The sequence below is a fragment of the Lactuca sativa genome, chromosome 8, assembly GCF_002870075.4.
Source record: "Lactuca sativa cultivar Salinas chromosome 8, Lsat_Salinas_v11, whole genome shotgun sequence".
In the NCBI taxonomy this organism is placed as follows: Eukaryota; Viridiplantae; Streptophyta; class Magnoliopsida; order Asterales; family Asteraceae; genus Lactuca; species Lactuca sativa.
Genome location: NC_056630.2, coordinates 128,440,199 through 128,455,941, shown reverse-complemented (window position 1 = coordinate 128,455,941; position 15,743 = coordinate 128,440,199). Strand labels below are relative to the sequence as shown.

The following is a 15,743-nucleotide window of genomic DNA, read 5'->3' as shown; positions in this document are numbered from 1 at the left end:
CCATGCTAGTGAATTCGATCTACACTCTCCAAATATACAAGTTGCCGTCTTGAAAATCTTCCACATGCACCACTTTCCACCGTCTTCTTAATTGAATGAATGAAGTAGTAGACCAAGCTCTCGTAGAGGAATTCTTTCAACACCGAGCCAAATATTCTGCTCCGATACAATTATAAAATGCAAGTTATGCTCTTACTTATTCATAAACATGCTGAATAGCTATGTAATATGCTCCATGCCAATTGCCAAATATAAACAATCCGTTCGTTTGAAATTGGGTCGTTGTTCTTCATAATATTTACTTTATAACATTATCTAACGTATCTATCTAAAAAAACATATAAACATTAAGTATACAAAATTTATACATGCATCAATTCATCAAACAAGTGTCAAAGATAAAAGCTAGCATTAACTTGATAGTATTTAGTACTTTTTGTCGGTCATTTAAGACCTCATAAGTTGCTCACCAAAAGAAAAGGTCGATTATTTCTAATGCAAATATGACAAACAGATAGAATTATTGCTGTATTTTTATCTTTTCAATTATTTATTAGTATATAAATCAAGGTTAACTAGTTATTATTCATACTCTTAGACGATATTAATTAATCGTATCATTTTTGTTTGAATTCTAATCAACCAACCACTTAACTAAGAGTAATCACGTAATTCTATTGTTACAAAAACATCTAAATACATACATATATACATAACTATAATGATTAGTTTAACATTTTTTCATACTTGAATTACCAACCCACTAAAAAGGGGAGATAAGGCAGAATCTGTGACTATATAAACAACACAAAAGCTTCCCATTAAAAACACATCTTCTTCATCAATATTCCAAACTTAAATTACACTTTGCAGGTGAGAGATTTATGGAGCATCTTGAGAAAGGTCAACAAGTAGAAATTGATGAAAAAAAATGGGTTTACGACTCCTCGTTTGATCATAGAGGACAAACACCTCTTCGTTCTTCGACTGGTGCTTGGAAAGCATCATTGTTCATTATCGGTAATTAATCAACCACCCTGATTTTGTTTGTTTTTCTTCAATTTCTAGCTAGTTGCTTTTAAAAAAAAATCTTACAGTACATTTTGGTTTTAAAACTTAATTATTGGTTTTTAAGAACTTTTATATTGATGACAAATGAGTCTTTTTGCAACATTCACTCGTATTTTGACGTTTTCTTGCTGTATATTTTAAGTTTGAACTGTTTAAGAGTATAATTAATCAACAGTTCTATTAAATATACGTAATGTTATTTATCATATTTATTTTGAAATGTATATTAGCTTCTTGTTCCCTAAAACACCAAATTGATGATCGAGGATCCATCCAAGTAACATGATTCATGTGACATCGGGAAAAAAGCATGCTTTATCTTTTTTAGTATAAAATATAATACTTTTCAAAGATTTCAGTTTAAATTTGTATATTAGTTCATTAATATTAACTAACATATAGTAATATTCGTTTGGGGTTTTTTAATTTTGATTTATTAAAATGTCGGTTATTACTCTTAATAATATATATATATATATATATATATATATATATATATATATATATATATATATATATATATATATATATATATATATATATATACTAAAATATTGCATCATATTTTACTAAGGATAGTGTGTTGTATAGTACGTTATAATTATACACTGTTAGTCTAACGGTATCCAGTGTTGTACTCTCATATTAAGGTTCAGGGTTCAAGTTTATATATATATATATATATATATATATATATATATATATATATATATATATATATATATATATATATAGAGAGAGAGAGAGAGAGAGAAAGAAATATGGTTTGGTGATGTTGAGCTCGGGTCATGCCACACCCTATGGACGGGGTATGTGTTTGTGTCCATCGTGAGAGAGAGAGAGAGAGAGAGAGAGAGAGAGAGAGAGAGAAAGAAATATGGTTTGGTGATGTTGAGCTCGGGTCATGCCACACCCTATGGACGGGGTATGTGTTTGTGTCCATCGTGCCAGGTGGACCCCCATACTACGACCGCACCTTATTGCTTTAAGAGCATTTTTAATGAGAGATTTTTTATAGCCAAGTATTATCATTACTTTTTTATTAACCATACAATGCTATACTGAGCATATAACTATTTTGTTTTATTGTTTTTGATCATTTATTATATATTGAATGCTTAATTTAATTATATGTCATTTTACCCATTTAGTTATATTTACTTTTAAATATTTTGTATGTACTCTATTAGAATGCTTTGATATCTTTCGATAATGAGCATTTGACCTTATATAAATAGAAATATAAAATCAGCTCTAGATCTAGCATAAACGTTAATGGGTATTAGCCTAATCATAGTCACTATATCTCCCTAGGGTTTGATTGTTACGAGGCAATTAAGCTAAAAAAAATAAATAATAATAATAATAAAAGAACAAAAATAAAAATATGGATGAAAACAGTGGCATCGACGGTGAAAGAGCTCTTACGATGGCGGCTATAGTGACTATTTGTCGGAAAAGAAGAGAGAAGAAGCGACGGCCAGAGATGGGTTTGTTGTAGAAGAAGAGAGAGTTGTCGGCAGCGGTGACTATCATGGAGTCGGCGATAGAAGAGTCCAAAGAAAGGCAGCGAGAAAGAAAGAAGGCTTGAATTGTGGTGGATGGAGTCAATTTCGATGAGAATCGGCGATTATATATATATATATATATATATATATATATATATATATATATATATATATATATATATATATATATATATATAGAGAGAGAGAGAGAGAGAGAGAGAGAATTATAGATCAGAGACTTCCGGCAGAGAAGGTGTCATCGGAAGGAGGCAACAATGACATTAGAAGAGGCTAACTTGGAAAAGAATCCAGCGAAGAAGAGGCCAGTCAAGGAGAGGGTCCATCCAAGGAGGACAGAAGACCCGAAGGTAGGAACCATCCAAGGAGGAGACAAAAGGCTGGAAGGCAGGTGTCATCTAAGGAGGAGGCAAAAGCAGATGATGTAGTAGAACAAGCCTATGAAGGAGATCGATTTTGGTGTCGGCAGTTGTATTATTATTTAGGAGAAGAAAAAAGAAAATAAAAATTATTGAACGTAATAAGACACCTCCAACAACTATTAAAGAATGTCGTCGGATGTAGAGGGTAATGGATGTGGTTGTTGTCAGCAGTAGCTTTGATATTATTTTATATTATAGGATGCTTTAGTACCGTCCGATAATGAGCATTTAACATAGGAATACAAAATGAGATATTTGTCTAACTTACCCTAATGGGTATTAACCTAATCTTAATCATTAACATTATCCCTTTACTAACTAATTATTTATATTAAATATTTAGTGACATTTGATTTATGAAATATAAATTTTATAACGAGTGTTCAACTTTTTTTTAATTTTTATAAATATAAAGTTATTACCTTTTTTTCGTATTTTGTATATGTAAATAGACTTGATATAGTTTTGTTTATATTTTTGTATTAAAATATGATTTGTATTTAAAATGATTAATTAAACCAGGGTGTTATAAAACATGTCAAATAGATAATGATAAAATAGTAAAATAAACAACATAAAAAAATTAATAATAATAATAATAATAATTAGAAAAGATTAATCATTGGAAAGGTAGATGTTAAAATTATAAGGTGACAATAATTTTAGTCATAACTTAAGCATTTGAGATAGGGATTTTATATTAAAGGATAGATATAGAGTGGAGTTGTTTCTTTTCAAAAACTTTGTTAGTCACAAAAGAGGCACTAGGGTCTAGGGTCTAGGGTCATATGTAATTGGGTGTTGGGAGTGGATGAGAGTAACAGAGAAAATTTGGGAGTAAATTGTTTACTTGTTGGTCCCTCTTATAAATAAGGCATTTATAATGTTGGTGAAGAGACACATATGGTTGTGTTCGTATATATAGTATTGAGTCCTTTTCCGATAAATATCTGGAATGGAGTTATGGGAGACACACATCTGGTGGCAGAGTCGTGAATATCAGGTTTGTGGCGGGATGTTTTAACGTCTTTCCAGAGCTCCGGAGATGGGATTATCGGTGACGGGGTGATTGTTGAAGGTCTTATTGGCATGACCCAATGCTACACCCAAAAGCAAAGTTAAAAAGTAAAAGTTGTATTTTAATTGGCTATTTGGTTAATCTATCAAGTATGCAAAAGACTTGATTCCTATCATCTCATGTATAATGAAAAAAAAAAGTTACATCTTTTAAAAAAATTTCATCTTTTAAAAAGATTTAATACAAATCCATATCTAATTGATTTTGACATTCGAGACACTCTAATGATTCTGTTTCACTTACATTTTGATATCGTTTCAAGTTACGTATGCCGTGACGTCACTTGTGCCTAATAATGAGTTTGATACAGTTTTAGGGTTTTGGTTTGCAGGATATAATCATTAGTAGTAATATCGTTTACAATGTTTGTGTGATTGTAGCCATCGAGTTTGCAGAGAGGCTATGTTACTTTGGGATCGCGACAAGTTTGATTATATACCTCACTAAAGTCCTTCATCAAGATGTAAAAACATCGGCTAAGAGCGCTAATCAATGGGCCGGAGTAACGACTCTAATGCCACTTGTCGGAGGATTTCTAGCCGACAGTTACTTGGGACGTTTTCGAACAGTTCTTTTATCATCAATTATCTATCTAATGGTCAGTTGTAACCTAGTCTCCTTTAACTCCGCAAGTGTTATCAAACGACATTACTTTCAAGTTTTAACGTATTTCTTATTTACAGGGTTTGATTCTGTTGACAATGTCTAGTATGATTCCGAGTTTAAAACCTTGTGCAAACCACGAGCATTGTGTAGAACCTAGAAAGATCCATGTAGTTGTGTTCTTCATTGCAATATATTTGGTATCCGTGGGCACGGGTGGACACAAACCTTCGTTAGAAAGCTTCGGAGCTGATCAATTCGATGATGATCATCCAGAAGAACGCAAGAAAAAGATGTCATTCTTCAATTGGTGGAGTGTAGCCCTTTGCTCAGGGCTATTGCTCGGTGTAACACTCATTGTGTACATGCAAGACCATGTTGGTTGGGGTCAAGCAGATATCATTCTCACCATTGCTATGGCTTGTTCGGTGGCCATCTTCATCATTGGTAGGCCTTTCTATCGATACCGAAAGCCCGTGAACCCGTTGAAGCGTATGGTACAAGTATGTGTTGCAGCATTTTATAAAAGAAAATTACCTTACCCTTCTAGCCCTAACGATTTACATGAGGTCCAAAAATCAGAAAAATCCCAAGAGCGCCAACTTTGCCACACCAACACCTTCAAGTAAGCAATTTTCTTGCTTATAATTTAGATAAAATGGTAGTATAATAGTAACATTTCCTTTACAGGTTTCTTGATAAAGCCGCGATAATTGAAGAAGAAGATTTTGCTGACAAGAAACAAGATCCATGGCGACTATCGACAGTAACAAGAGTAGAAGAAATGAAGTTGCTTTTAAACATGATCCCTATTTGGCTAACATCGATACCTTTCGGTATCTGTGTGGCACAAGCAACAACGTTCTTTATCAAACAAGGCGTGTTACTAGACCGAAAAATCACCCATACTTTCATCCTCCCACCCGCTTCGATATTCGGCCTATCGGCTCTCGGAATTATCGTTTCCGTAACAATTTACGATAGAATCCTAGTCCCTTTGCTAAGGCGGGTAACGGGAACCGAAAGAGGAATCAACATCCTACAAAGAATCGGAATCGGAATGGTGTTTTCCGTCACAACAATGATCGTTTCCGCCGTTGTTGAACGAAAGCGTCTAGCGGTCGTGGGAGACAATCCGTTACACGGGTCGGCCGGAATGAGTGTGTTCTGGTTAGCACCACAGTTTTTAATCATCGGAATTGGGGATGCGTTCACTTTAGTTGGTCTTCAAGAATACTTTTATGATCAAGTTCCTGATTCCATGAGAAGCATCGGAATTGCGCTTTACCTAAGTGTGATTGGAGCTGGAAACTTTATGAGTAGTTTCTTGATCACAATTGTGGATCATGTGACTACAAAAGTGTCGGGAAAAAGTTGGTTTGGGAAGGATTTGAATGGTAGCCGTCTCGACTATTTTTATTGGTTGCTGGCGGCAATCGCTGCAGTGAATTTGTGTGTGTATGTGTTTGTAGCGCGCAGATACTCGTACAAGAACGTACAGCAAACGACCACGGTGGCTGTGGCCGATTGCTACCAAGGTCACGGCCACGTGGCAAGGGCTTGATATATATGTGTTATGTTATACAGTAAAATCATATTATATAGTTTGGTATGTTTTATTTGATACATTTAGTAGAAAATTTTGTTGTAATATATTCCCATTTGTGCATGTTGCACGTGTCGCACTATTGTGTTCTGCAAAATACTTCAAAAATCTATCAAATAAATTAAAGTAAATCATATTTTAGCGTGGATGAATTTTATAATTTTGGTTTTAAAAGTTGTTTTTTTGTAATTTTAGTTTTTAATTTGTAAAATTTTTTATCTTTTGGCTCCGTTACATCAAATTTTTACAATTTTATTTCCGAAAATATAATCTTTCTAACTGAAACGAGGACAAAAATGAAACTTATTCTATAAAAAAATAATCTAATACTAATTGGTTCATGAAATTAATAACTTGATAACGTAAATTGAATCATTTTTAAATTTTCAATTATAATTAAACATTTTGCTTTTAACTATTTGAACATATATGTATATACACACATAATTTTGATTTTTTTGGACTTTTTTGTTTGGAATCGAATTCCTTTCCCCCCACCCTGGAGAGAGGAAATCAATCAAGCATGGAATTTTAAAGATCACAAAAACACACAATAGAATAAAATCTCTGATTCCAATTCCATCATTATCTGCCAGAATGAACCAAACATTTCCTATTGTTTCAGATCAATTGTACTACATGATTTTCTGCATTTCAATTAGAACCCAGAAAAAACAAACATTAAACAGATAATATATCATCAAAATTTATACCACCAAAATTTTCAGGTTGCTGTCCTAAACCAAAACAAAAAATTGCACCGGAATCAGAACACATGCAATTCCGGATCTACGACATATACACGATAAATATAACTCAAGACAGCAATGACAACATAGCCTGCCTGTGTAACCTACAAAGAGCATAGACTTTTCCTAAAAGATATTCATACTGATACTGATACTGATACTGATAATGATACTGGCATTGAAAATATGGAATTGAAATATATGTTAAAAGTTTTAACCTAGAACGGTCTATCTGAAAAAAGTTTTTTGAGTGTCTCGTATGTCATGAAAACGATTCCTACACCAGGGACAACTTTGTAATATTCAGGAAGTATTCCTCTATATAGACCACGAAAGCCTTCAGTGCGCATAATGTGACCAAATGTCCCAAGTAAGCCTGTATTGTAAACACGGGCCCGCCCACCCACTCCTTCCAATTGCTTTCTCCTTCTCACAAGATCCAACGGGAATGTTGCTGCAAATACAGGATGATAATTATAAAAATATATATTTAAAAAAAAACACAGAAAGTAATAAAAAGAAAAATGGAAGTAGAAATTATGGCTTTAAAAAATTCACCTGTAGACGAAGCAATGCCAGAGAGACTCCCACAAGCCAAACTCACCATCACAGTGGAATCATCCGGCCTGTTGTAGATAAGGGTGTTAAAACAAAAAAAAAAAAAAAAAAAAAAAAAAAAAAAAAAAAGAAAGGGATTTTATATTTTTAGTTTATAGAGTATATAAAAATGTGTACCTTTGAGATTTCCAATTTGATCGCAACATTTCATAAACAGAAAAGCTTATTGCAATGCTTGGTCCAACACCCTGCATGAAAACATAAAAAATTATATTAGTAAGGGTAAAATAGTCATTTCATGCTTACTTAACAGCCAAACTAACAGCATCCAACTTAGGGATAAAAAAAATGTTACAAAAGCATCTTCAAGGGACCAAAAGGGTTAAGAATTGTTGCAAGGGACCCAAAGCATGATTTATAATGGTGTTATGGGTTGGAGATGGTCCATGGCTGTCTTGCTATATAATGGTTAAAAATATTTGAGAAAATGACAGCACCTTTGGGGAAATGAGGAAATGGAAGGAAAAATAAATGAGGGCAAATTTTTAATAGTTATTACTTAATCAGATAGCCTTTTTCTTTCTGCAGTAAGTACACAAAAGAGTAAATTACAGAAATTGTACCTTTGGTATGTTTATTTATTTAATGGAAAGAGTAATTTACAATTTTTTAAACCAAAAAGAATATTCCAAGTATATTCCTTTTTTCTAACTTGTATAGACTTTCAAAAATACACCTTAAACTTATTAGCTTTTACTATTGCGTCTTACTGTTTTCTTTTACAATAACTTTGTAACTTAACTTATCAAATAATTATAACCAAACAAATTATATATATATATATATATATATATATATATATATATATGTGTGTGTGTGTGTGTGTGTGTGTGTCAATTGTGTGTTTGTAATATTAATGTCAATTTTCAAAAGTAGCTACCTCTGAAACATAAAGATTAAAATAATAGATGATTAATTACTATCAATTTAATATAATAACAAAATATTACAAGTAACAAGTATTATATTTAAAAACATAACTACTTAACTACACAGATTAAATTATCTAGAAATGTACACATGAAAGTTCAACACCAAAATGGTGTATAAAATGGGATTTGGTGTTGGGTTGGAGATGCTTTAATGAGGAAAAAAAGAAAAAAAAGAAGGGGGCCTTAAACATTACCAATAAGGTAGCTCCAAGTCCCTTATACAAGCCAACAAACCCCTCATCTCTGATAATTGTACGAAGCGCATGCCCAATTCCATGATAGTATACTGTGCTTCTCTGCAAACACAAAATAAACAAATGTAAGATCATATAGCCCCTACAAGAATAACTTGATTGGTATTCAATGAGAGTATAAATATATTAACAAAACTAGATAAAAACCAGTGTTCTAAAAATCAGATTAGGCAAGAGGGGAGAGACAACAGTGCTCCAATTATGACCAAATTGGAAAATTAAGCGGTTTAGCTCAATCAGATTAAACAAACGTGTTACTTACCTGCTGCAACAGAATCCATCTGGCAAGTTCCAAGTTCTGATTTTTGTCTTCTGAGTTCTGATCTCAGCTTGCAAGTTTCAATTCCATCTTCCAAGTGGAATTGGAGAATCAAAAGACTATTGTACAAAGTCAATCATATTTGATTGAGAGAAGAAGAGACTAAAAAAGAAGTTTATTTGTCAATCCAATTCCAAGTGGAATTGGAGAATCAAAAGACTATTGTACCAAGTACCAAACAGATTCCATACATTAAAAGTGGATCGTTTAATTTGTCCACTTAATTATACAATTAATCCCAGTTTGACCAATTAAACATTGGGCACTTGGTCAACCACCTAATGCTTTTTAGAACACTGATACATAAATAATAACATCAAAAGCTGAGAATACTGATATATTGAGAAACTTAACAAACATTTCTACAAAAACATAAAGAATAGTCATAAAAAATTTTAGGTATTTTTCGCACCTGAGCTGCAAGACGTGTCCTGACAAGATCTAAAGGATAAGTGGCCATGGCAGCTGTTATTCCTGACATTCCACCACCCACAAAGTGTACACAAGCATCTGCAGTTGCACTTTCACTGTTATTTCTAATACTTGGAATTGACTTTAGCAACTGCAAGTGATAAGAGAAAGAAGTTGATGGTCATCACTCATTATAACAGCAGTATAACATGATATTAAACAAAATACTAATATATATGGATAAAAAAAACTCACTTTTTTGAACTGTTCATAGGCATAGAAGTTAACTGCAGTGTAAGGAAGGCGATGAGCAATAGTAACTAGATTTCCTTTCCAAAAGGCTCTAAAACCCTCTTCATTAGCAATACGTAAAGCCTCATTCCATATACAAGGCCTACTCAGCAGTGCCACCTCAGAATGCATACCTTGCACCTACATAAGTCGAACACAAAATTGACCACCAATTTAAAGATTACAGTAGTGTCCATTAATTATAATGCCCAAAGGCATATACCACAAAAAAGTATAAAGCTAATATCTTTATACTGTATCAACAAGCTAAACATACTCCCTCCAAACCAAAACTACATGTGATATGCAACCCTTCACATTGTTCCTATTAAACTTAAATTAATCTATAACTGTTTAAAAAAGCTCTGCAAGATCCTAAGAGAAGGTTGATGACACTACATTCAGTTAATTCAAAACATTCCTTTCATAATCCTCAAGTGTCACTGAATGTTAAAGGTGACAACTTTATCAAATTCAATGCAAGGCACCGCACATTTCACAACAAAATTAGGTCAGACGCAATCTTGAATATTAGCCTGCTTTCAGAAAATTTAATCGAGACTTAGGAGGCAATGTTATACTTGTCATTAGGAGTTGAGATAATAGGTATGTAAACTTTTTCATTATGTAGGATGAATGTAACACCAAATTGTTAGAACAGGAAATTCGACGACGGTTGCTTAGAAGACAGCTAGGCAGAAGAACGCACGGATGCCTACACTTATGATATTTTAGTAACCATGGTCATAAACCCACAAGACTTTTGAATCTTAAACCCCAAAATCCGCAGTCCAATTTCCAAATTTTCATTTCATTTTAAGATACGAATTTCATAATTTAATAGGAATCGTAAGTATCAAGTGGTATGATGACCTGAAAGAGAATAGTGAGGCGTGCGAGTGGAGCTGTACATGTTTTGCTAAAAGCCCCAGCAATACCTCCGGCTAGAAGCTGTGGTACCGTGCCTATCTCCGCAGACTGTTGATGTTGGTGTTGGTGTTGACGTGGCGAAGGAGATGGCGCCACCGCCTGCTGCTTTTGCAAAAACTTCACCGCTGTACTGCCGTCCACGACTCCCCCATGACTAGACATCCCCACTTGAGCTTCCATCCACAGAAATTTGTGCGATGAAAACTGTAACACTCAGAATTGAAATAACCTGAACTTAGAAATAAAATTCGTAGATGATTCATACGATTCGCTCATGAGCGTCTAGACTCGAAGAGGGGAGAAACCCCTGCAAAACCCTAATGCTGCGTGCAAATGACTCTTCATTTTTTGTTAAACAAAGTCCAGTTACTGACCCTGACCCGGCCTGCAAACCCCCAAGGCCGCTAAAAAGTGTTTTAATTTTTTTGAAAAATGGATGTCCCAAATTAAATCATCCTCAATTTTTATATTTTTATTTATTTATTTATTTGTTATTTTTGTCACATTCTAATTTAATTTGTTAAATCTGATTTTATGGTTATTTTAAATTGATTTTTATTCCACATGTCATCATTTTATAAGTTTTTCTATCTTATTAAATTACACATAATATTTTAATATAATAATTGCAATAAATATAGTAATAAATTAATATTAATTTCACTAATAAACTTACCTTTTAATTTTAAAATTTCTAAAATTAAAGCTCATTATTTTCTTTTTTTATTTAAATTTAAAAGATAAAAAACATTTCTATTATAATAAATCATCATTTTTCTTATTTTCTTATAAATTCAAAGTTCTCAAATATTTTGACATTTATATTTAATTTTTTTTTAGTTAACTCATGTAATACATAAGTCTCGCAACTAGCTAAACCATTATAAACATTTTTGGGTTTTGGGTTTTGGTCGTTTGAGATATGATCTATTCTGAATAAGTATGTAAGGATCGTTATAAGAAATTTGGTTTTTAGAATATGTTATAAGAAAATTGATTTTTAGAATATAACTACTTATAATTTAACTAAATCACTATTTGATAATTAATTTTGATTTAGATTTTTAGAGCTATAATGATTATTTCAAATACGTACGACTATAAAACCCTTAATTTTGTGCAAAAATGATTCTAATGATTTAAATTGGTAGTGGGATATTCAGTCATTCAAAAAATAGATTTTTGACATAAATGTAACACCCTGTTTCAAATCGTTTCATAATTCGGGACCGTGACCTGAATATCAAGTATTATAAGGCTTTGGGTTTTGGGGAAAGAGAGATTTAGATCCATTTATATGTGGGTAATGTAGATTATGTGATCCAAGAATTTGGTTTGTGTTGGAGTCAAAGAGTGAAACTGGAAAACTGATGTTTCGGACTTCTTGCATTAATATTGTGGGGCTCTTCAATACCTTTCCGCAGATATAAAGATCGTCGAAAACGGAGTTGGAATGAAGAAGTTATGACCGTTTGAAGTTAGGAATGTTTTTGGCTCAGCCGCGTACGTTGAGCATATGTGGAAGTACGTTGGGCGTTAGAACATTCTAAATTTTCAATTAAATTTTTCATTTTTAAAACCACACAAAACACAGTTTCACATTTCTCAAACCTAAGTTTATAAGTTGTTCAAAATACAAGACAACAAAAATGTTTGACAATATCCTAAAATCCTCAAAACATATTTTCAAGCTAGTGTGTACAATCATGTCGGCGCCTTCCCGCGATCCTGATATGTACCTGAAATTTCACACAACACTATAAGCACAAAGCTTAGTGAGTTCCCCAAAATACGACACACAAATAATTAGCCTCTCATGGCTATATCTCGATAAGGACCCTCCAGTCATGTATCTTAGTGAAGACCCTCCGGTCTCACAACTCGGGTTGGACCCTCCAGTTTGGTATCTCAGTGAGGACCCTTCGGTCTCACAACTCGGTTTGGACCCTCCGATCCTAACTCAATAAGGCACAAAATAATATACATCATAAATCACAAAGACAAAATGCATGATATCACATAATTCAATATAAGCACATAAGACCCTCTAGTCAATAACTCAAATAAGACCCTTCGGTCACACAGTAATACCACTCGAGTAAGTATAGTGAGAAGACTCACCTCATAAGTAAGCAAGTATGTCTCATACTCAACTGTAGGCCTAGAATCCGCCTACATATATCATAATCATTTCTAATTAACAATTTATAACAACAACTCCAAGGATGTTAAACTATTCCTTTACTAACTCTCGGAAAGGGTGAAACACCATTTTACCCCCTTCATGGTCTCCTGAGTCCATAACTTGACCAAACCCTAAAAGTCAACGGAAGTCAACCCTTAAGTCAACAGTCCATGTTGACCCAACTCGTCGAGTGCATCTATGCGGCTCGTCGAGTTCCTTCGTTTCTCTGAAATATCTTCGTTTCTCTGAAATATCTCGGGAAAATCCAACTCAACTCACGGAGTTGTCTCACCAACTCGCCGACTTTGTAACACGTCCAGACTATCGGGGAAAACCCTAACCAACTAGTCGAGTAGGCTTATCAACTCGTTGAGTTCCTTCAGCTCAATCACTCATTCAGACACTTTTAAGCGAAACCAAGGCCCCAAACTCTAGATCTAGCCTTCTAAGTTTAAAATACCACGTAAAGTTGCAATCTTTACGTCCATGCATGACATATAGGGCTAAGTTTGCCAACACAAAGCTCAACAAAGGGTTTAAGGCATGGAAGTTGGCTAAATCTTGATAAAGCTTGCATCTTTAAGCTCAAGGGGCCTAGTATTGTCCAGATCTGAAGTCTCATCTTTAAAACATGCTCAAAATCAATAATGACTCAAGGAAATGCTAAAATGGCCATAGACTCTCTAATGGAGAGATCTAACAATCAAGTGGTCAAGGTAATGGTTTTTAACCTCCAAATAGTCGTTAACACTTAATTAATGTCAGATCCAAGGACTCCTTCTCGTTCCAATCCTTTTGCTCATCAAGCTCCTTTAAATAATGCACCAAAACACACACTCTTACCTCTCTCTCTCTCTCACACACACACAGACGATAATAGCTCGATTAAGGGTTCTCTTAGGGTGCTAAGGTGATAAGAGAGGCGGAATAGAGGGCTTAAGGTCCTTTAAATAGGGTGCAATCCTTAAAAATTAGGGTTTTCTCGCTCAGCTCCTACTCGTCGAGTTGGGTCCTCTAACTCGTCAAGTTGACTCTAAAACCCGCGCAGCTATCTCAATTTCTACTCGACGAGTTGGGGCCTCCAACTCGTCGAGTTTCCCTATCAAAGTGAATATAAATTAATTTAATTTTATACTTGGGAGTCGGGATGTTACAATTCTCCCCCACTAGAATCAGACTTCGCCCTCGAATTCATTCTTCGGAAACAGCACTGGGTACTGCTCGTGCATCTCAGACTCCGGCTCTCAAGTCCACTCGGATCCCTTCTGATGTTGCCACTGAACCTGAACCAAGGGCACCTCTTTATTCCTCAAGACCTTCACCTTCTTATCTAAAATTGCCACCGGCTTCTCAATGTAGTTCAGGCGATCATCAACCTGAATATCCTCTAGAAGGACCACTGCCGTCTCGTCAGCTACACACTTCCTCAGCTAGGACACATGGAATTTTTTATGGATCTAGCTCAACTTTACAGACAACTCTAACCGATAAGCCACATTACCTACTCGAGCAATCACTCTGAAAGGACCAATGTATCTAGGGCTCAGCTTGCCCCGCTTCCTAAATCGGATCACCCCTTTCCATGGGGATACCTTCAGGAGGACAAAAATCACCGACCTGGAATTCTAGCTCGGAACGTCTCCAGTTTGTGTAACTCTTCTGATGACTCTGGGTCGTTAGTAACCTCTGTCTGACCTGTTGGACTTGCTATGTCGTCTTGAGCACTATCTCAATGCTCCTCATTACTATCTGCCCAACCTTTCCATAATAGATGGGCGTCTAGCACCTCCTCCCGTACAAAAGCTCAAATGGAGGCATCCCAATAATGGAGTGATGGTTGTTGTTGTATGAAAACTCAGCCAAGGGTAGGTAGGTGTCCCAACTCCCACCGAAATCCATAACACATGTGCGTAGCATGTCCTCGAGTGTTTGAATCGTCCGCTCGCTCTGCTCGTCTGTTTGTGGGTGGTATGTGGGGCTGAAATGTAGTCGGGTGCCCAACTCCTCATGAAATTTATTCCAGAACGTGGAAGTAAAATGCACATCACGATCTAATACTATCGATGTTGGAACCCCATGTTGTGCCACCACCTATCAAACGTAGATCTCGGCCAATTTCTCTATAGAAGAGCTCTCACTTATAGCCAGGAAGTGAGCACTCTTCGTCAAACGATCTACAATCACCCATATCGTATCGACACCTCTCGCAGTCCTTAGTAACTTGGTAATAAAATCAATGGAGATCTGTTCTAACTTCCACAGGGGAATCTCCAAAGGTTGCAACTGGCCATGGGGACGTTGGTGCTCTGCCTTGACCTGACGACAGGTCAAGCATCTCTCGACTACCAATGCCACATCTCTCTTCATACAGGGCCACCAATAATCCTTTTCCAAGTCCAAATACATCTTGGTGGCCCCATGATGGATTGAGAATCTCGACCTATGGGCCTTCTCCATCAAAATCTGTCAATCTCCACCCAAATATGGCACTGATAACCGCCCATGGAAGGTCATAAGTGTTGGAATAGTGTCTAAGGCTGCAACTATATTAGGCAAGTATTTGATCCGGTTGTGCATGGTCCTTTTGGGTTGCCTTCACCATAGCAACTTGATAGGATGATTTATTAAGAGAGAGTAAATATTATTAATATATTATGTGAATAATATAATGAATAATATTTTGTTATTTGATTAATATAAGTCATAGAATTAATTAGAATTAATTTGGTGACTTAAAGAGATTAATTA

The 15,743-nt window shown here is 34.9% G+C and overlaps 2 protein-coding genes across 2 annotated transcripts; one reads left to right on the top strand and one right to left on the bottom strand.

The window, feature by feature from the left end:
• The first annotated feature begins 818 nt into the window (after nt 1–818).
• LOC111917058 (protein NRT1/ PTR FAMILY 5.6) lies at nt 819–6,454 on the top strand. The gene is made up of 4 exons (XM_023912711.3): nt 819–1,020; nt 4,478–4,695; nt 4,781–5,325; nt 5,391–6,454. The coding sequence occupies exons 1-4, from the start codon at nt 885–887 to the stop codon at nt 6,262–6,264; spliced, it is 1,773 nt and encodes a 590-aa protein (XP_023768479.1). The 5' UTR covers nt 819–884; the 3' UTR covers nt 6,265–6,454.
• A 524-nt stretch (nt 6,455–6,978) lies between these two features.
• On the bottom strand, nt 6,979–11,184 carry LOC111917057 (uncharacterized). Its single transcript, XM_023912710.3, has 7 exons — nt 10,754–11,184; nt 9,845–10,021; nt 9,591–9,740; nt 8,800–8,901; nt 7,791–7,861; nt 7,614–7,681; nt 6,979–7,509 (listed from the first exon to the last, which is right to left on the bottom strand). Exons 1-7 carry the CDS (start codon nt 10,988–10,990, stop codon nt 7,274–7,276), a joined length of 1,041 nt encoding a protein of 346 aa, XP_023768478.1. The 5' UTR covers nt 10,991–11,184; the 3' UTR covers nt 6,979–7,273.
• Nucleotides 11,185–15,743: the final 4,559 nt, after the last annotated feature.